At 36.5% G+C, this 21176-nt stretch overlaps 1 protein-coding gene across 1 annotated transcript in view; it reads left to right on the top strand.

Moving 5' to 3' along the window:
• Window positions 1–3822: 3822 nt before the first annotated feature.
• Window positions 3823–21176, top strand: part of SLC27A6 (solute carrier family 27 member 6) — a 37490-nt gene continuing 20136 nt past the window's right edge. The window contains exons 1-4 of the mRNA XM_015615121.3: window positions 3823–4784; window positions 12634–12840; window positions 14968–15126; window positions 16069–16193. Of these exons, the coding sequence (XP_015470607.1) occupies window positions 4271–4784; window positions 12634–12840; window positions 14968–15126; window positions 16069–16193 (1005 nt within the window). The 5' untranslated portion in view covers window positions 3823–4270. The remainder of the gene's footprint in view (window positions 4785–12633; window positions 12841–14967; window positions 15127–16068; window positions 16194–21176) is intronic.

Genomic DNA, 21176 nt, shown 5'->3' with positions numbered 1-21176 from the left:
CCTGTAGATCCTATTCAAAGCTAAATAGAATTAAAAATAAAATGAGGGGGTGGGGTGGGTTTAAATGATCTGTTATATTATTAGTAAAGGTTTCTGTTAATAAAATTTCATCTACCAGAGATGATATTTCTCTACATCTTTGAAAGGTTGCCACAGGTCTGTAATGTTGACATGCTGTAGTGAATGACTTGATACAAAGCACTTTAGGTAATGTAATTCAAATTAATGTCCTCAGACAACCACAGAATAAACAAGCATTCCAAAATATTAGCAAAAAATGAATTTTCATTTCTTATGGATTTGAATCCTAAATGCTTTCCTACAATGAAAAACCTCCATAATGTTTGTTCTGTACCATGACAACAATTTAAGACTTTACCTTCTTAGGTCTCTGAAATAATTGTAATATGACTACACCATTCATTCCCCAAATTCCCACGGGATATTTTTAGTCAAGACCTAGTTTTGTGTGGCTGTTTCAGCATTATGATTTGCTTACTGGCCACTCACACATCCAGTTCTGGTTTGCTTATTACTTGTTTAATTTTTGATTTAATATTTGGACTTTGCTAGACATATATTTCACAGCTAGTCTGTGGAAATTAATAGACACAATTAGATGGATATTATTGTTGGAATTGAAGAGTAAGATGTGAAGATCTGGAAATTACATTTTCAAGGTGTCTTTATTTTTTATTTAATCTTCTGGATTATATTTTAAAACACAGTATATATTTTAAAATATTATTATATTTAAAAATATATTTAATTTGAAATCTAAAAAAATGAAGAATTCATTAGTGGTAGACAATCTGCAAGACAATATTCTAAATATGATGCTATTTTTTTTCCTCTTCCATATTACATCATTCTGACACTCTGAAAAGCCAGGATTCTATCTTTAAGTCATGGACTTCTTTTCATGTAGGAATTTCTATTTAATCTCTTTCTGTTGTAAATTTCAGAACTTCTGTTTCAGATGAAAAAAAGTCACTACCTTAAAATTACTTTAATAAGAAATTAGGAAATAGCTGACACTTAGAATTTATGCTATTATTTCCCCTGAGGGCACCAAAAAACTTCATACATAAAAAAAAATAAGTCTTATTTAAAATAGCTTTCCCCCCCTCACCCCAAACTGATACTTAGGTCATTAAAATATCCCAAGCAAATTCCTATGGGCATATTACCCAGGTTCAGAGTTAACAAAATGTATGTATAGCACCATATTGTGTTATCTGGATATTAAAAGGCACAATGTATCAAAATGGCAACATCAAAACTACAGGTTTCGTTATGCTACAGAAGCGTTTCTGTAATCAGTGAATATTTTCTTGCAATACTCAGATTTTAGTACAGGGAAATGCTTTATCTAACCGCATTAAAAAAAGAAAACAAACACTTCTCACATATGAGCTCCACCAGTAGAAAATTAAACTCCTTTATATTTCACAGTTGGGTCATAGCATACTCTCAGTTATCAAAATGTTTTCTGTTGAAGCAACATTGAGCAGAATAAATACAGCATCCTAAATAATTCAGGGCTCAGTGACTTCTCTGTGGTACGAGTTGATGCGTCCTGCATAATGTCAAGAGTAAATTAGATTCTAGCTCATGACATTTAACAAGAACCTGATGAACAGGTAATTTCATGCTCCATTTTTGTGGCTTTGTTTACTTTAAAAATAATATCACTACATTTAAAATATGGGAACTTTCTACAGGTTTGTTTTAGTTAACCTTTGGAATAGTTTTAATTAAGGTATCTTCACAATATGGATATACTACTTGCAAGTATGTGCTATGTTAGTAATTTTATTCTCATAATAAGATACATTTTTTCCCAGACTATTATTTTTTCCAACAACTTAATCAATGCATATAGCAACTCATGTTCTCTTAACTGTTCGTATGTAACACTCAAGAAACAATGCAGGCAGATAATCACATCTTCACTGCTGATATTAACTAGTTAACAAGAAAAAAAATCATTTGAGCCATTCAAATACTATGCTGTGTAATTTAAAAATAAATTAACAAATGTGCATGTATTTCCATTGGATTAAGAACCAAAACTATAAAGAGCAAAAATATTGAATTATTCCTAACCCACCTCCTAACTTTAGGTGCTAAACCAGCTGCCATTTAACTTAGCATAGAATAGAAACTGTAGATCTTCGTGTCTTATTCTATACTTGCTTGTGTGACCATCAAACCAAGAGGGCCTTAAGGTGTAAGGTTAGACAAGTGTCTTGACTAAATAACACAGTTTGGGGATGTTGTAAGAGATTAATCCAATACCCCAGAGAAATTCTGGCACGAGCAGGGTTTGAATCCAATTCCAGCAGGGCTTCACCTAAGTTATGTGACTTTTCCATTTCCTATTGATAATTCTTGGCTTGTCTGAGCCATTTTTATAACAGGCTGTGAAATAACTTGTGCATTAGAGAATAGTCCTGTCTTCCTTCAGGAGGATATAAGAAGTAAATTATTGCTCATGTTTACAAGAAACTTGAATTTTACAAGAAACAGAGAGGATCAATATAATTTCTATGTAGAATTAACAGGAAAAGGGACAATTCAGAGATCACAGACCTACAATTTTGCTTTGAAACTCTGTATTTCAGAATACATGAGCTGATATGTTAAGGTCTTGCTCATAATTTCAGTTCTTGGGGATTAGCAGCATTGATAACATTTAAGCTACAAAATTCTTCCTCGGTGTTCTTGTGACATGTGGCAACATACTAATCATTAGTCACTTTAGTAAATGCAATGTTGCCTGGTTGATTTTTAGCTCACAGCACAGCATATTTAAAATACGTCTCTCTTATCCACAGCCCATTCTGAATTTATTTTACATTTGTGCTCTATCAATTACCTATTGCTTTTCCTCTCACTCTTACCCATATGCCCAGAGCTTTTCACTAACCTGACCTGCTGTGCCTTCTGCTTTCTTTCTGCCTTATTCTAAGCGATCTTTGTAAACAAGAGTATCTGTCAACCTCTATCTTCCTTCAAATCAACAGATAAGTATGCATTTTCCTTACCAGTCGTGGCCTTTCCCTTTATTCATTATTTATGCACATTTCTGTAGCAGTTAACAACAGCCAAACTCCAGTCAGCCAAACAACTACAGTGAGTCTTTGTATGTTAAGCACAGGCTAATGCAGCATTTAATCTACCTATTAATTACTTTTAAGACATTTTAAATACTGGCCTCTTAAGTTATCTCCACCTAAGAAAACTGTATTCTCACAGAACGTCTTTCTGGAAGAAGTGATTCTCACCAGCTGAAAACCTAATTTCTTTCTTCCTGTAAATGTACATCTAGCTAGGACAGAACATACACATCCACTGCACTTTCCAAGTAAGGAAAACTACAGTATCAATAAAATGCTGTCAGCCTACTGACGGTATTAAAGGCCCTTTAAAGAGGCATGGAATATGTTCATAATCTAGTTTTGCACTATTTAATTTGCTTGAGTTGTTTGAAATGTTTTCAGTGCATCAGAATGCAGTTAGCGTTCATATACCAGACCTGTGTCTGTACATTCGTAATTTAATCAGGCCTCGATCTTAGTGGAAAAAAGGGAAAAGAACAGTATTAGAGAGAGTTGGGAGTACACCCCAAGTCTTGGAGTTGAGCTCTCCTCCGCTGCTCTGCGGCCAGTCCTGAGGGCGGGGCCGAGCTCCGCGGACCAGCGGCTCCCCGGCTGGGCGGGGCGGGCCCGGCCGGCGGGAGCCACCTGCCCCCAGCGCCTCCCACCGCCCTCCCCGGGACCGCGCCCGGAGCCCGGCCCGGGGCGAGGCTTCCTGCGCTCAGCCGCCGCCGCCTTCCCCGGGAGCCACCCCCGGGCTGCGGCCGCCGGGCGGGGGTGAGCGGGAGATCGCGCCTTATGCAACCGGCTCAGGGAGCGGCGGCCGCCGGCTCGCCGGCAGCAGCAGCAGCCCGGCGCTGTCCGTGAGTCCCGGGGCCGAGGGGGGAGAAGGTGTCCGGCCTCAGCCGTGCGCGGGCAGCGCAGGCACTCCCGCCCCGCTCCCGCCGGGCCGTCCCGCAGGTGCGGCGGGGCTAAGGCGGGCGGGGGCTCCGGCCGTGCCGAGCCGGGACTGAGGTGGGCGCCGTCGGTGTCTCCCTTGCTCCCGAGCGGTGTTGGCCCGGGCGTCCCGCTGTGGAGGAGAAGGAGAGGGCGGGAAGAGCCTCAGCCCGTGCCGGCCTTCGCCTCCGCTCCCCGGCCGGCCGTGTGCCCGGCGGCCCGGCTGCGGGGAGATGCGTGGCTGGGACGACCTTTACCTGCTCCCAGTGCCGCCCTCCTGGGCACCGGGGGCTGCTGTCGGGATTCTTTCCTTGCACTTCATCCAGAAGCTCCTCTTCCCCTACTTCTGGGCCGACCTGAGATACCTGCTCAAAGTGTTGACCTATGGGCTGAGGATGGAGATGTACCGGCTGCAAGGGAGGGTTGTCACCGTCCTGGACAAGTTTATGAAGCTGGCGGAGAAGCAGCCCCACAAGCCGTTCCTCATCTACGAAGGGACCGTTCACACCTATAGGGATGTGGACCGGAGGAGTAACAGGATAGCACAGGTGTTCCTGCAGCACGAGGCTCTGAAGAAGGGAGACACGGTGGCCTTGCTGATGGGGAACGAGCCTGACTTCATCCACGTGTGGTTCGGACTGGCCAAGTTGGGCTGTGTGGTGGCGTTCCTCAATTTCAATGTCCGCCTCAGATCTCTCCTGCACTGTGTCAGTAGCTGTGAGCCCAAGATACTGGTTGTGGGAGCAGGTAGGGTGTACCTCTCATTCCTAAATCTAAAGCTTTTATTGTCACATCTCCCACATATCTTGCACTCCAGATCATTTATTGGAAACCTGATTTACAGGTGTTGACAGAATGGAGGAAACACAGGGCTGGAGGGGGCTTCAAGACGTTATAAAGCTTTAACCTCATGAAGAATCAGTTATATCCATGCTTAGTGAACATCCATTTAAACTTTTCTTTAAAAATGTATATTGCAGGAGAGTTTTCAACATCTAAGAACAGCCTGTTCCAAGTGTTTAACTGCTTCAGTAGGAGCTTAAAGTGTCTCTGAAAGCATTATGATTACCTATTAAGAATAATTTTTCAATACTTCTCAGATAGTCAAATGTAATCTTATTTAAGTCATGTACTTAATTCTCTTGTACTGTCTCCCCATCCTTCTACTGATCAAACACACTGAAAACTAGAAGGTCTAAGCTTGGACTGTATGTCCTCTGCTGTTCAACTGTTTGCAGAGGTACTACAGTTTTCCAAGAATAAAGTTTCAGGAGTACATGGGAGGTTGATTCATAATAACAAACTTACTGTTGTTGTTGGACTATAGAAGAAATTGCTGTGTTTGAATAGGGATGGTAGTGTGTGTGGTGCAACTTTCTGGACTATTACCTTTTTATTAAGTGTTTCAAAAGATTTTAAAATCTTGTAGGTGTTCTGGGCATTGTATGTTCAAACTGGGCTTAATTAGATAGATGTATAAACTGAAGACGGATCCAAAACATAAACTTGCCATAGCATTTATGATCAAGTGAAAGTGAACCTGCAAGGCTCAAAGACCGCACAGAAGTTTGACACTTGACTGGAAGAAAATATATCAAAATATTGCATGTTAGTGTTGTCCCACCTCTCTAAAAGTATTGTTTCAAGTCTCCTTTGCCTGTTTTCTGTTGCACACCTTCTTGCTTTACTCCTGTTACACAAGCTGTGGGGTTTTACAACCATGACACCTAAATGATAGAATTTTCTTCCATCTGTTCTCTGCTGCAATGAAGTTGTGTTTTCAAAAATACATTTAAGATTTTTCCCTGGCACAATTTAAAATTATAAATCTTGTCATTCTGATTCTATATGGTTTGCTGGTTTAAGATGTTTGGTAATTAAAACCAAACATCTAGTGAAACAAAAGCCAATTTAAATATAATCCAAATACATGATAACAAGGCTTCTGAACTGACAGCTTTTTACTTTGCCTTCTTACTTAATTTAAAAAAACAATCTTGTTTAGCTCCTTCTTATGAATATGTATATTTTTGAGTGTATGAATTGAGAAAGGGAATTAAAGTTCAGGAACTTACTGCTCATTGACTGTGATGAGAGAGAAACTCTGGATCAAAGCTTGTGTCTGAGAGAAGTTTTTATTTAAATTAGAGGTAACTAATGGATGAAAAGGCATTTGCAGAGCAGGGCCAGGAACTGTGTTTCTCCACTCTTAATTTGCTACCAGCATCTGATAGTAACAGCAGCTGAGTTGAACGGAGTTCTTCTGGGGAGTCTGCCTCTGGTCCCAGGGAAGGAGCTGTGTGCAGACAGCTGGTACAACAGAAATACCTACAAATTAATCTCTCAGCTGGTATTTTATATTTTGGGCTTCTTACTTTATTAATGGCTTTTAGTCTCTGCTGTAAGTCTGTCCGTCCCAGGAGCCTTCTCAGTATTTTTCTTCAGGACTTAGAGGCTCTTTTTTCTTTTAATCTGTGAAAGAACTTAAAAGATGCTAGGTCCTCAGCTATTGACCACATCATCCCGGAGCCTCTCCAATGGAGTCCAGATTTAGCAAGTGGAAGTTTATATACAGGCCAATGACTGTGAGGCCTAAATCATACCACTCTTGAAAGAAACATGTTGTACCCAATTATCATAAATAATAATACCCCCCTAATCTTTATAAAAATTGTAGAGCAATATTTAACACTGGGGTTACATAATCCTTAGAGATCTATTAAACATATTTTCATCCACTGTTAGTGTGAGTATCGAGGGTTTCTTCCTCATCAGTAGACATGAGTTGTTAATTTTCCTCTTGTGGCACCATTTTCACAAAAGTGTGAATAGTTTGAACATGTTGGTTGGTTTTTTTTCCCGAAATATTTACACTAAAACAAATCAACTTATGGTCTAGTATCTATCATTGCCGTAGAGAGGCATTGTGTCTGGCAATTAAGACTGTTTTTTTTTTTTTTAATCAGAGAGTAGTATGCAATGGCAGTATTTCTGGGTAGTGAAATTATTTTAAAAATATGTAGGTTTTACACCCTCCACAAAGACATGCATATTTACAAGAAATAGAATAATTTCTAAGTTACAGTAACAAGCTGTATCTTCAGTGTTTTGGATGAACTTTGGTCTTATTCATAGACTGCTTCACAGCAGAAATTACCCCCTTAACGATTTGACTGCCTGTGCTCAGCAAGACCAAATTTGCTCTTGAAATTCTTGTCTGTAATAGCACATTAGAACAGGAACTTGTGTATAGGTTCTACTGTTATCTTACTGTAAATCTAGTTAATATTAAGGTTTCATTTATGCTGAAATGAACCTCCCACCTTCATGTGCTATATGAAACAATTCCCACCAATGATTATGGCTAAGTCTTCCCTGCTTAGAATAGTGATGTAGCTTCCCTTTGTGTGAGATTATTGCATCTTGAAGCCTTTTAGTATCTCATTTCCAAAAATGCTTTTTTTTTTTTTTTTTTAATGTGATGCCTCCTTACAGTTAGGCTTGGTACTTTTTATGGTTGCATTTTCTTACACACTTTGTTCCATTTTTCATAGTGCCTCTTGTAAGGTTAACTCTCCTGGGCCATTTTTTACTCCTCACTTTTGTTGTATACCTGCATATTTTTCTGGCATTGTGCTTTGGTAATCCCATCCAATTAGTTCTTTGCTTCAGCACTTGGAATCAGACTTTCTTCTGAGCTGGCAATTCTCTCATACTTGGATTGCTTTTTTGAACTTTAGTTCAGAGCGTTTCAGTAGTATTTAAGTTTTGTAAGGTTTGATTTTGTCTTAATGTATTCTATGAAGTCAGCAACTGAATGTTTTATGCTTAAGCCCCAGAAATCATAGAAAACCTTCAAGGTTTCTACCTCTTGTTAGTCTCTAATATGAGATGGCTATCTCTAAAAGTCTGATTTTTTTTTTTTTTTCTACGACACTTATACTCTTTCAATTCATTAGTGCAATCAAGTAAATTTTTTCATCTTCTCATCCAGGCTCTGGTTAAAAGGCAAAAGTAGATTCTATTATTTGCCAATATTTAGCCTTTCTGTTCCTTTCCAGTAATTCCATTTGCCTTTGTGTCAGACAGTGAGGTTTTTTACTTTAATGACTCTCATTTGTCTGCTGTGTTCCCAGAGTATTTAGCTCTTGCTTTAATTTGTTACTTAATCTTCTCACACTTCCATTCCCAGAAACATTTTACATTTTCTCCCACCACTCCCATTTTGGGGAATGTTTCTTGGAAGAGAATCAAAAGCTAGAGTTTCAAATTGCGTTTTTAATAAACCAGTAGTTAACTAACATGTAAGTTAATGAGGAACTTCTAAAAGAAATAAACTGTATGCTTTTCTCTTTCAAGAGATGTTCATTCTTGCTGCATTTGTTACTAGACTGTGCTACCCTTAGTTGTTTAAAAGCTGCTTGTTAAACAGAGTAAGTAAGGCGCTGCTTCAAATGAAGATGTCTTTAAAGGCACTGTGTCCTTTTTGGGGAATGTTTCTATCCATCAGAGTCTTACTTGAAGAAGGGATTGCATTGCATCTGTTGAATCGTTTTATCTATCACAGTGTAGCAGCAATAGTACTAAACAATACATACAGTTTAGTGACCCACCAGAAATGCACAAATGGAGTTTATTTGCCAGGGCATCTTTAGTCTGTTCTTCCTGGGAAGAGTTCAGCCCAAACATCCCAGATTGCCATCATGACTTCTGATGAAAGGATTCAGCTGTTAGGGGATTGCTTTCTGAACTCCATGACATTGATTTGCATCAGTCCTGATAACAAAGGCTATTAAGGGAGCGTACATGCTGCATGGACACGTGTGACAGCCTGCTCTACATGGCTCTGCTTGAGCAGGGAGATCGGACCGAGGTGACCTCCAGGGGCCCCTTCTATTCACAGCCATTGTGTGATTTTGCAGTTCTGTACAGAGGTATGTCTCCCAGCTGTATTGCATTTTTCTGGCCAGGATTCTTCACTCTTGAGGCACTAGCAGTGCTTTCTGCTGCTGAGTGTATGCTGAGCTAGACAGAAGCATGTCTAAATCCTGGAGAAAGAGAGTAATCAAAGTATTTTTTGATATTTGTAAATTAAAGTCACTTGATGTTACATACAAGTAGAAGTCTCATCTGTCATGTTAGTCACTGAATGAAAAAAATGAGTGGATTTGATTGAAACAAACATTTCTCATCCATTTGGAATAAAAAGTTATTTTGACCAAAACAGTCAGTACAAGGGAACCTGTGGACGACACCTGCTCTATTAGACACCGTATCTCTTTGATCACTTGCTCTTACTCTAGTCTGTGTCTTGTCCCAAATGGTCTTTGAGAGGAAAAAAAGAGCCAACTGTGATTTGCAAGGTGGTTTATATTTATTGGCTTTACTGCCTTCAGTGGTGCTTGAAGATACCAGCACTGATCCTGAGCCACAGCTGACTTTTCTACTATTATTACTTTGTGAGAAGCCATGCTGAGTCACTTGGGGGATCAAGTACAAGTAACAATTATTTTCTGAGGCCAGACAGTGTGGGGAAGAGTTTGGACTTGATATAACTTCCTGAGCATATCAGCCAGGGTACACATGAAAGTTATGTAAGAACCATTTCATGGAGTTTTCTTTCTGAGTAACTTTCTGTTCAGTACAATCTGGTCTCATAATCTAATGTATTCCTTTCATCAGCGTGGGACTGTGTACTTGCCAACAGCCTGCATGGTCTCTGGTAGAAAATAACATAAAAAACCTTTGTGCAACCAGAAGCCTAGGACAGTAGTTCAAAACATATTTTCCTTGCTTTCTCAAAAGATGTAACTGAGTTATGTACTCATGTGAATATAAAGTAACAGTTTCACAAACTTTTGTTGAATAATGCATTAAAAGTAAGAGGAAAAGAAAAGTGAACAAAAATGGAAAAATGTATCCATCCTGATCAGTTACAGATAATTTTTCCCAGTAGGAGCTAAATAATTAGCAAATGGCAAACACTTATATACAAGCAATGTAAATGACACCGATGGAATTTACCAGATTTTGTATGAGGAGAGATTTCTCCCAAAACAAGTAACCCAGAATCTGAACATACTTTCATAGTGTAAAAAGTAAATAAGTACTTGAGTGAAATTCCAAGTTTAAATAGCAGAGTTGCTTTAGTGTAATTGCTTTTGTGCATGAAGTGCACATACAAGATACCTCTAGAAATATACAAACTATAGCTCATCAAGAGGGCTGTGTCTTCCTGAGAGGTGGAAAAGATGATATGTAAAGACTAGACAGCCATACACAATGTGTGGCACAGAAGTTTTCTCTTTGGGGAACAAAATGTTAGTTGACCATCATTAGAATTATTATTCGGCAATATGTTAGTACAACTGAGAGTCATCTCCAAACACACCATCTCATGTGTGTTCCAGAAGCAGCTTTCAGTTTCTGGCACTTTGAATACAGATGTTTTAACTTAACTTTTTTATTCAGGAAATAATTTATTGTTTCTGCTGCTCTATGCTATCTACTGAAAAGTGTCTTTCACAATAACTTTTAATTATAAGCTGTTCACATATTGTTCCAAGTACTAGATTTCTGAGCACAGAAGAAAAATTGTGTGGTGTAATCATTTAATTTCAGTAGTAGTAAAAAGCTCCAGAGCCACTGCTTTTAAAAGTGAATTTAAAAGTTTAGAGAAAAACTAAAGAGTATGTTTAATATGATGATTAATCTTAACAATTTTGGGTAAATATGTTTCAGTCTACTAAAAGGGAACTGTGTCCTCAGGTCATTCTTAAATCTTACATGAGTATGTCTGCAGAGTTGAAATTAATAGTTGCCATTTTTCTTCCTTTGATGCATGAAAAGGGGAAAAAAGAAAAAGAAGAGGCAAGTCCTGTTCTTTTTGACAGACTTGCATTGTAGATTGTGCTAGTGCATTAATAAAGAATGGCAGGGAATGCTATATTCTCTTACTACTTTTGAAAGCAGAAATAGAACTCTCCAGCTACTTTCAACACCTGTGTTTCTTTCGCTAGGTTCTCAGTCTAACTTGCACCTACACAAACTATCCTTAGTGTATTTGAGAGACATATATATGTAATAGGAAGACACAAATCAGTATAAGAAGGTAATATCTATGTAGTTATTCCATCACACTTGGTTTATTAATATGTGTTAGAAATAATACAATTGTATTTTTCAATTTATTGCTCAAAAATATACCATAATTATATAATATGACAGCAAGACAGAATTGATATGCCACTGAACCTTGACATTCGTGGCCTCAGGTTTCCTGCAGTTAATACTACTGTTCTTAACATTATTTTTATTCAGATTTTTTCACTCTGTTGCTGTCTATAATGGGACTGTACTCCAGTGATTCAAACAGGATGCTATCCATCTTTAAGATTTATAAAATTATTTGAGTGATTCCTTCCTGAAATCACTCTGCAGTACTATGAAGTACTGCAGACACAAAATTTTTCATGTTACACTATGTCAGATCTATTTGTTAAATGTTCATAAAATGTATAAAACTAGTACTCTGTAGTCTTTAGATTTGTAAAACATGTTTAGTTGAAGATAGTGGGCTGTATATCTGTAATAGCAGTACAGATTTGTATGTTATTAATTAAAATAACTACATCAATCTGTCATTAGGAAAGGAGCTCTTGGAAAGATTAAAAATCTTCAGTTGTTTTGGCATAAAATTTATTCATATGTTATCCATATTTAATATTTGTGAAGTGAGTTTGGAGCTGACATCAGGATTTCAAATGCTGGCTCTGGCAGTGCCTTGTGAGGTTCTGGGTGAATCATGTCAGTTTCATTTATTCATTTATAAAAACTGAGATAATAAAATAAATGTATACCCACAGGAATATTTGCAAGATTAATTACCTAGACTGAGATGTATCAAAGCACTTGGGTGTAAATGAATTCTGTTGAAAGCTGTATTGTTCCTATTCTTGATATGTTTCCTGGATTAGTGCTTAATGACTGGGCAATCTTCTGAGAGAGCGACACTGTAAAAAAGCTTCAAAATATAAATACCAAATGGATTATTTCAGGATTAGCCTAATTAAACTAATTTATTCCTAACAGAATAAACCTTAGTTAAACTGCTGTTTCTTTTTAAATTAGTCACTTCTGTGCTTTTGAAAAAAAATAGTTCTCAATGGGAGATTGCTCTTGAGGGCATCTGAGGAAACCTTTACTGAAATTACCAGTTATGTATATATGTGCCTTGCATGGTTTTCTTCAAGATTTATTTGAAACTGAAACTTAGCCACACTTCATTGTGTCTTAACAATGACTAAGGGTTACCCAAAATCATGTGGGCATTAGCAGCTAGTAATCAAGACTCACAAATTTGCCTTGAGAGCTAGTTGATCATTCAGTTATTGTGGGATCAGTAGTTTTTTTTGGCCCATTTTATCCTGTTTTCAGTAGATTTTCATGCTGGTTCATTCTTTTGAATCTGTATCCATGGAGGTGACCTGCATTTCTCTTTCTATTAAAAAAAGTAAAACTGTAATAAGAAAAATACTTTATTCTCTAGTTTTGAGAAGACATATTGGAAGTAACATTTTTCATGTTAATTTTTAAGATTTGCTTGAGACACTGGAAGAAATTCTTCCTAAACTTCAAAAAGATGTCAGTGTTTGGATAATGGCCAAGGACTCCACATTTCCAAGTGTGCATACCTTATTAGACAAAATAGAAGCCGCATCTGATGACCCTGTTCCAGTTAATCGATGCTCTGCCAACAACCTCAAGTCAGCTGTTTTATACATATTTACTTCGGGAACAACAGGTACAGATCTGCTAAAGAATATGTTTTCTTTCAGCTTTCATCTAGCAATTTGATTTTTATGAGACTCTAATATCTCAAGCAAAATGTCATGTTTCTCATCTAGAAGCATTACGATAGAAAAGCACCCATATTTCTTGTAAGTGTTTCTCTTTGGTGGTTTACGGGTTTCTCTTTATTTTTTCCTGCCACATTGTAAAATTCTGTGAGAGGCTTTGCTTCTTATTACTTCACAGCTAAGGTGTTTATAAACATTGCTTTTTTGGTCAGTTTATAATCATAATAGATAGTATTTTGTGACCATGCAACTGCCTAGTGAAAATTATTACGATTTTACCTAGAACTTTAAAAAAGAATCTTGAAACACACAAACAGACATTTGTTTTCCTTTCATTAAGTCATGTTTTATGCAGGTCACTGTAGAGAAAGAAAATAGGATTAAGTTACTAGCCTTTTAGTTTAGAAACAGATGTCTGAATTGTGCTCTAGCAGCTAAGAGGCTAAGACTTAAAAAAACGTGATCACTCACATGAAAGTCAGCATTATGTTTTTAAGATGAGGGGATTGGCATTCTCATTCAGTTGAACACAACAGTTTAACCACATGAAGACTGAGAATGCATGTGTGGTTTGAGGCTTTGCTCCTCCATACAAATAATACAATTTGCTTGCTTCAGGTTCTCAGGAAAAAATAAGGAAATAAGAATGTGAGTCTCCAATAAAAAAGTTAGGAAGTTATAAATATTGTCAAGAGATGAGGTCTTATTTGTAGTACTACTAATAGAAATTTGGTTAAGCTTGCTTGTTAAGAGTTGGGAGTTAAAATTAGCTAAGAATTATTACAGAATTATCCATGTGGGATGATTTTGTTCTTACAATTAGAATCAGAATACCTGTGTGAAGTCTCAAGTTTCAGTTATGTGGAATTTAAAATATTTTTGAAACTTTGTATGTAATACATTCATCTAAATTGAATTTTATTATGTTCTATGTAACTAAAACCATAAAGTTTGTTTAGTCTGAAAAGTATGAAATAGCTTATTTTGAGTAACTGAGAATTTTCAAGTTTTGATACACTGATGACTGATAATCTTGGTTAAAAGAAAGCAGTATTTTGCACAATCTGTAGTAGTCTTTCTGTAAAGGCAGAAGTGAAAACTCAAGACTGTAGGAAACTTCTTGCTATAAGTAATTAATTGGCAACCTAGGCATATTCTCTTTTCTCTTTAGTGTAGAAAAGTGGAGTAGCCTTGAGGTGTAGCTAGACTCTCCACAGATTATAGTTCCAGCTAAGTGTTCAAATGAGCAATAGCTTTGCTAGAATAGGTGAGAAAACTTTATGAACAACTACATTTTTTTAAGAATTGAACATGTCTCCCTGTTCATCATCAGCCTGACTCAGACTGAAATTTGTGTGTTTGAGAACAAATATATTATGCAAGATCACATCCCTACTCAGATTAATAGGTGCCAGAGTAGTAGCCCAAGAAGCCCTTGCCTGTGAATCTGCATGTTGATGAAGAGAGATGCTGTGCTGAACTTGAAGAAAATTATTTAGAAGAACTGAACTGGTGTGGTCTTTTCACTGAAATTTTATATATATATATATATATATATATATATTTTTAATTAGTCATAGATTTCGTAGAGTTCTAAAACAAATAGAAAGATGTATAATTCTTAGTTAAGCACCTGCTGTGTGATCTACTCCATGTAGATCTCATACCTTTCTTACAGTCCTTACCTTACCATCACTATGACTCTTGCCTTAAGAAGATCTGGTGTGATGCCTCTTTATGCTAAAAGTCCGTATCTGGAGTAAATTTTTTGTCCCTTCTTGCTATAGAATTTACTAGCAGGAAAACTAGTGAGTTTCTCTTCATGTTTCCACTTACTTGAATGGATGTGACATCAAGCTAAGTAGCAAGGAGATGAGGTTACAAATTGGCTAATCTTTGTGTACAGAAACATGTAATATTGTATTGAACAGCCAATTGTCTATTTATGGCCATCTGAAAAGATGGTTTACAATTTGGTTACAGAAGAAAAATTGACTCTTATGATTTTAGAGACTTTATACACATGTTCTCTATGAGAAATGGTTTAATGCATTATTTTGGTGTTATTACAGGTCTTCCAAAGGCTGCAGTGATTAGTCATTTACAGATTCTTAAAGGAGCTGCTGGACTGTGGGCTTTTGGTGCTACTTCAAAAGACATAATTTATATCACTCTGCCTCTTTATCACAGTGCAGCTTCTCTTCTTGGCATTGGTGGATGCATTGAATTGGGTAAGGCTTATTTGCTTTTGTTGTTAATAGAGAATTAATTATTATAAAAATGTATAAAACATGCTTAGGTTCACTACCCCTAGGGAAACTAATGCTTTGCTCAAATTCAATGAGTAGTCTTTGGAGTAGCTGTGTGATTTTGGTGGAGGAAATGTTTTCTACTAACAGTTAAGGACATATGCATTATTTTGGCAGTGTGTATGGTGCATTAGTATGCGTACAGACTAAGCATTGTACAGTAGAATAGAACTGAAATGCATTTGGTGAACTTTAAATATTGACAAATACACTGACTAATACAGATTGTACAAACACTCAGCTTTTTAATGTATTTTAAAATTCTGTATAACTTTATCCATTTAATTTGTGTACTATTTTGACACTGGCAATAAATCCCATGATTGAGACAATGTAGGTGTCCTCAAGGATTCTTTTATAAAAGATTTATTTGGAACTCCATGGCAAATATTTTCTGTTTCCTTATGGATCAAGTACAAGTCAGAGCAAAGGAAAGATCATTGTATTATGAGTTGATTCTGTGTCAATCTGCATTGATGAATACTTTCTTGAGAAATAAGGCTTCGTGATACCTAAATGATTTACTAATCAGCCTGTATCTTCGGGATATTTTCAGAATATCCATATGTATATATGGATATATGTTATAATATAAGATATTACAACACCAACAGTGTTGTAAGAAGAGAAGCTGACTTCTTGTTTTTAAGCTCTGATCTATTGCATTACTGTCTCAGCCAGGAGGCTGATTTCCTCTCCCTTCTTTGTCTACCAAGTTTGAACACTTGTCTTCAAATAAAACAGCTTAAATACCACATAGTTGTCTGTGCAAGGCTGTCTCAGTTCCTGAGATACTGCATTTTACAGCTAAGCTGCCACACAGAGCAATTGCTTAATTTCATTTTCCTTACTGTTTCCATAAAGGTGCAACCTGTGTATTAAAAAAGAAGTTCTCGGCTAGTCAGTTTTGGAGTGACTGCAGAAGGTACAACGTGACTGTCATCCAGTACATTGGAGAACTTTGCCGTTACCTTTGCAATCAGCCAGTGGTAAGTGGAATCAAAGTGGTGCCTGTTTGTCTGTCAGTACATTTGTTGTTCTTCATGTGGGTATGCTAAAAGGGAAATTAAACTCTATTGGGCATGTCCTTCTGCCCTTCCTTTTATGTGAGGTTCTGCAAATATTTGGTGATGTGCAGGTGCTTAATAAAAATAATGGCTTGAATCATGAAGTAAAAGTATTAAAAGGAATGATTTTGAGACTAAAAACTGGATCAGTATAGTTTGGTGAAAAAGTACTATTTCACAGAATTTCACAAGGTAAGTTGAAAAAAACAGGATTACTGTTCACTCCCTTTTCTGAATTCTTAGAACTTTGTTTCTTGGCATCTGAGTGTGTCAGAGGTCTCATGTTTCGTATGCTATGTTTTAGCACTGTTTTGTTCTGTGGAATGTGCATATTCTGAGACAATCTGAATCATATTTTTAAACTTGGAAGGGACTTGATTTTTGTTCAAGGTGAAACTTTTTTTTTTTTCAATGATAAAACTATCCTAGACAACAAATATTTAGAGGAACAGAAATACTTTTGTGAAAATGTGCAGAAGTTGGATGCACTGCAACTGTTATATCTATGAAAAGCTTCCCTTTGCCACTGTCATAATTTTGTTATTTCAAAACAATAATCAGTGGTTTATTTCCTTTTCAGTGAATTTTATTAAACATACTCATCACTTAGGAAAAGGTACCAGTAACTCAAAGTTTTCAGTCTGAAAATTATTAACATCATCCTTAAGCAGTGTTCTAAAATAAGCGAATGCAAATCAGTCTTGTTTTCCAACAGAATAATAATTCACATTAATCTCTCAAGTTGCTGACCAAAGAATGGAAAAGGTCATTGGATTGCTTTTCCCTTAGGAAAATTTTCAAAAGTATGTTTAAGTAATGTATTTGTGGGTCATGGATCCTACTGCAATACCCATGTGTGCATCAGTAAAGTAGTTCCTGAATTAAAGGGAGCATGGATGATGGCCCAGTGAGGACCATTGGCACTGATGAGAAACCAGAATAGTGATACCTTTTCTGATTTTTCTTTTTTTTTTTTTGGTGTGTTTTGGGATGTTGGGGTTTTTTAATTTTTTTAATTTTTACTTGTTTGCGTGGGGGGTTAACTTTATAGTCAAATTTACTGGATAAGAAAAAAATCAAGTTATAGAGCATAAGAAAAATCAAGGCATCAGGGAGGCATAGTTTTTATAAATTATGATTTTTTTCTGTCTTTATAGGCTAACTTGATTTCCACAGAGTCATTTCTCTTCTCTCCAAAACTTCACAACTTTTGCTGTGTTTACAGTCTGAGATATTAATTGCTCCTTTTTTCTGTCCTCTTACTGTACAGGGAGCGCATGGCTTCTTTTCTCACCCCTTTCTAGCTTAAAGCACAAATTATACATAAATAGATTTAATTTCTGAAACAAACTCTTCTATTTTTAAATCCTTACCAAGCCACCATGAAGTTAAAGCAATTTTAAACTATGCAAATAAAGTAAATTATACCATCCTTAACTATTTATATACTGCATACAATGGTTATACAATCATTAACTCTTCATTAACTGTATAACTACTCTATTTCTTAATTTGTGTGCATACTTTCTAGGAGCTGGCATATCTAAACTCTTCTGTGAGGCTGCAGGAGGTTTTTTTGTTTTGTTTCTTGTGGGATTTTTTTTTGCTTGCTAAGCATTCTCAAGAAAAATTAAAATTATAAAACAAATCAGTTTGACAGCTAGGTAGTTGAAGAAAAATATTAAGTATGTGTCATGTTAAAACTCGAAGAGAAACATGTTCACACAAATAAGTGAAAGGTTTTAAAATATCTTATGCAATTTACTCTTAGTTTTCAAGTAAGTAAAATAATTTCCCAAGTTGGATCCTCTATTTAAGTTTCATTAATGTAGAAGTAGTACATATGCTAGCAATATGAGAAAGGTATAGCAAGTTTTAAAGTTCTGTCAGGATATTGTGTGGACAGCATTTGTGAGATTAGAGTGCTACAAAGACCTTCTAATCAAGCCAGATTAAATCCATAGCAATTACCTTATTTTCTTAATTTGCTTCTTTAAGACTAAACTTGAAATAAATGTTTACATTTATTTCAGTTTCTTACAATTAGAGTCCACACTGTGGCCGCATATTTCATAAATTCTGAATTGAACTTTGGACAAGTATCTGTGGTAGCATATAGGCTCATGACTGAGCTTTCCTTACTGGTTTTGTCTTGTTTGATCATTCTGCCTCCCACTCACATCTGCAACAGCTCTTGAAGACTCTTGCAGCAGATTTTTTTCTGATGTTACTCTGCATCCAATTTGGTTTAGTAATCTGCTGTCTGGAAAGAATATTTGTTCAAAAAGGAAGTTGTCTTTTTTACTTAGGTACAAGTACAAAAAAATCTGTCATTATGTGACATTCATAGATTTTTCTGGGTTTCCAAGTGAGCAATCCTCATGACTGCCCCCTTCCAAACACTTTTTCTGCAGCATTTTGATTGTAGTGAACCGGCATTGATGGCTAGTAGCCATCAGTAGTTACAAAATGGATCTGTCTCTAAGATACTAGCATGACTACTTCAGTGAAGAAGAATATTCAGAAAATCAATGGATTTGTTTTGCTGGCTGACATTGCTCAAGGTCTCTATTAACAGTGATCTGAAAAACTCCAAGATTATGGCATAGCAGAGCTCCCTGTATTGCCTCTTAGCAAAAGCCTTGGAAATATTTCTCTACTAATCCGCAGATATGTTTTCCTTAGAGGCTTGCAACTAATTTAAATTTTAACATTTGAATTGTAGACTAAACATTCCAAAGACAGTTGCAGATTTATTTCAAATTTGATGTAATGATCTGTTTAATAACGCATTGCATCCAGAAGCTTTTGGAAAGATGGGAATTGCAGCATGTGTTTCCTGCTTTTCTTTAAAGAAGATCTGAATCCTGAAATGTGTTACAAACAGAGGGTAGAAATCAGTGTCCTCAATCTTCTAGAAGAATCTTTCAAGAATTCTTCAATCTTGAAGAAATCAAAATTTCTTCAAAAAGAAATCATTATGTCCTGTTTTCTGCTTTTGTGAACTGTGATGCAGTATGACAGTATTTGTATGATTTATTATACATTAGGTGAAACAGGTAAGCTCTCTGTTAAAACCAGGGTTCACTTTTGCTTCTATTCAAAGTCTGTGTCAGAAATAATTGTATCATTGTTTGCAATTTCCCGTTTAATATGTGTCCTGTTTTGTGCACACTTGGTATTGAGACAGTGTTATCCTCTGGCACAGGTAATATTTCTTATTTCCTCGGGGTTACCTAACTGTATAAGACCATGCTTATCAGCTTTCAGATTTTGTTTTGTTAAGCTGAGGCAAGACAGTCTCTCTACTAGATACAGTTTGGCCGAGGATTCTTTGGACGGGATTAATCTCTCTGAAGTGACTTCAGAGAAGATGCTGAGGGATTTATTGCGTTAAAACTCTTCTGTGTTAGAACAATAGTGGTTTAGAAGGAGAAAACAAGGAGTTCAGTGCTACTGGCATAAGGGAACAGAATGAATATTTATTTCCCTGCATTTGACTTGAGTGTTGTGGAAAGAGGTGTAAGGATGGGGTTTATGTAGCTGGATAGCACTGTCTCTCACTGAGAAGCAGTTTTCCTTAAAGGGAGGGAATTTAATGCTCACATAAGGGAGGAGAAATTAGTCAGCAGACACTTTTCTACAATGCAGGTTTTACTTGTAATCACATTTTACTTCCCATTAAAGTTTAGCTCAGTTTTTGTTCAGTGCTGGAAATTGTTCTTTCTGATATCCTTAAAATGTGGAGTGGAAATTTGCCAAGCCCCTCACAGGTTTTTGGCATAAATATTTTATTGAATTACCTAAACCAGAAATGTGACACAGTTAAAAACAACCAGATCTGTACCTTCCATAGGAAGGCTCCTAAGAATCTCTATATTTCTGCATTTTAAATCATTAAAATTTAATTTGCAGGAGGGAATTTCACAATTTATTTATTCTTCTAGTGACCTATCATTAAAAAAAAAAAAAAATCAGTAACCATTTGCACATGTCATAAGAAGATACCATTCTTAATCCAAGGTGTTGCTGATTTACTGAAGTATCAACAGTGCCTAAAATACAATTTTTGTACATACTATTAGAGAAAACAGAACTTTCAGACTAAGAATATGTCCAGCACATCTGAAATTAAAGCTTACAAAAGGCCATGAGATTTGGAAGCTTATATTTTTCCCTCTAGACTGTATTATTTGCCCTTATAAAATCAGACTGTATGTCACAGCAAACATTTTGCTTTCAACTGCCATAGCTACAAGAACAGTATTATTTTTGAAAAGTGGCTTTAAAACAGATTATAAACCCACTTATTTTTCTTACTGCCTTCTGATACTTATATATACTGGCGTACCTCTCTTGGTACCCACATATGATCCTGTGTCTGATTTTTCATTCCTCCCACTAATAATGGTAAAAGTTTCCAGATGTTCTTCACAGAAAATGTCTTCAGTAATGTCTGAGGAAGCATTAGTTTTTTGTATCTAAACAGCAGTAGTTACAATGGCTATTTATAATGTCAACTACTGTTTCTGGCATGGTGGATCATGACTTAAGAGCTCATGCAACTTGACCAATTTCTCTCCTTCTAGCTTTCAGTTATTCCTGGACTCATCTTTTTGGTTAAAGTACTGGAGTTGTACAGAAAATGTGCTTATATTAAAGCCTGAAAATCGCAATCATGCTTTCACAAAGGGAAACTTCATACTGCTCACAGAATACTGTGGGTAGTATGCACCACAAGAAATAATCTGTATGCACTTTAATTGTCTGGACTGACTTTTGAAAAGTTTTGTGTGATTTTTTTTGACTAGTGCTCTCCTGGGACAATCAGCAAAATTACATTTATCTACTTCATATTACTGGGTGGAATGCAGACAAAAGTGACTTTTTTTTGTTGGTAGATAT

The sequence above is a fragment of the Parus major genome, chromosome Z (assembly GCF_001522545.3).
Source record: "Parus major isolate Abel chromosome Z, Parus_major1.1, whole genome shotgun sequence".
Lineage (NCBI taxonomy): Eukaryota > Metazoa > Chordata > Aves > Passeriformes > Paridae > Parus > Parus major.
The sequence above is the reverse complement of the archived record's forward strand: the minus strand, read 5'-3'. Positions and strand labels throughout refer to the sequence as shown.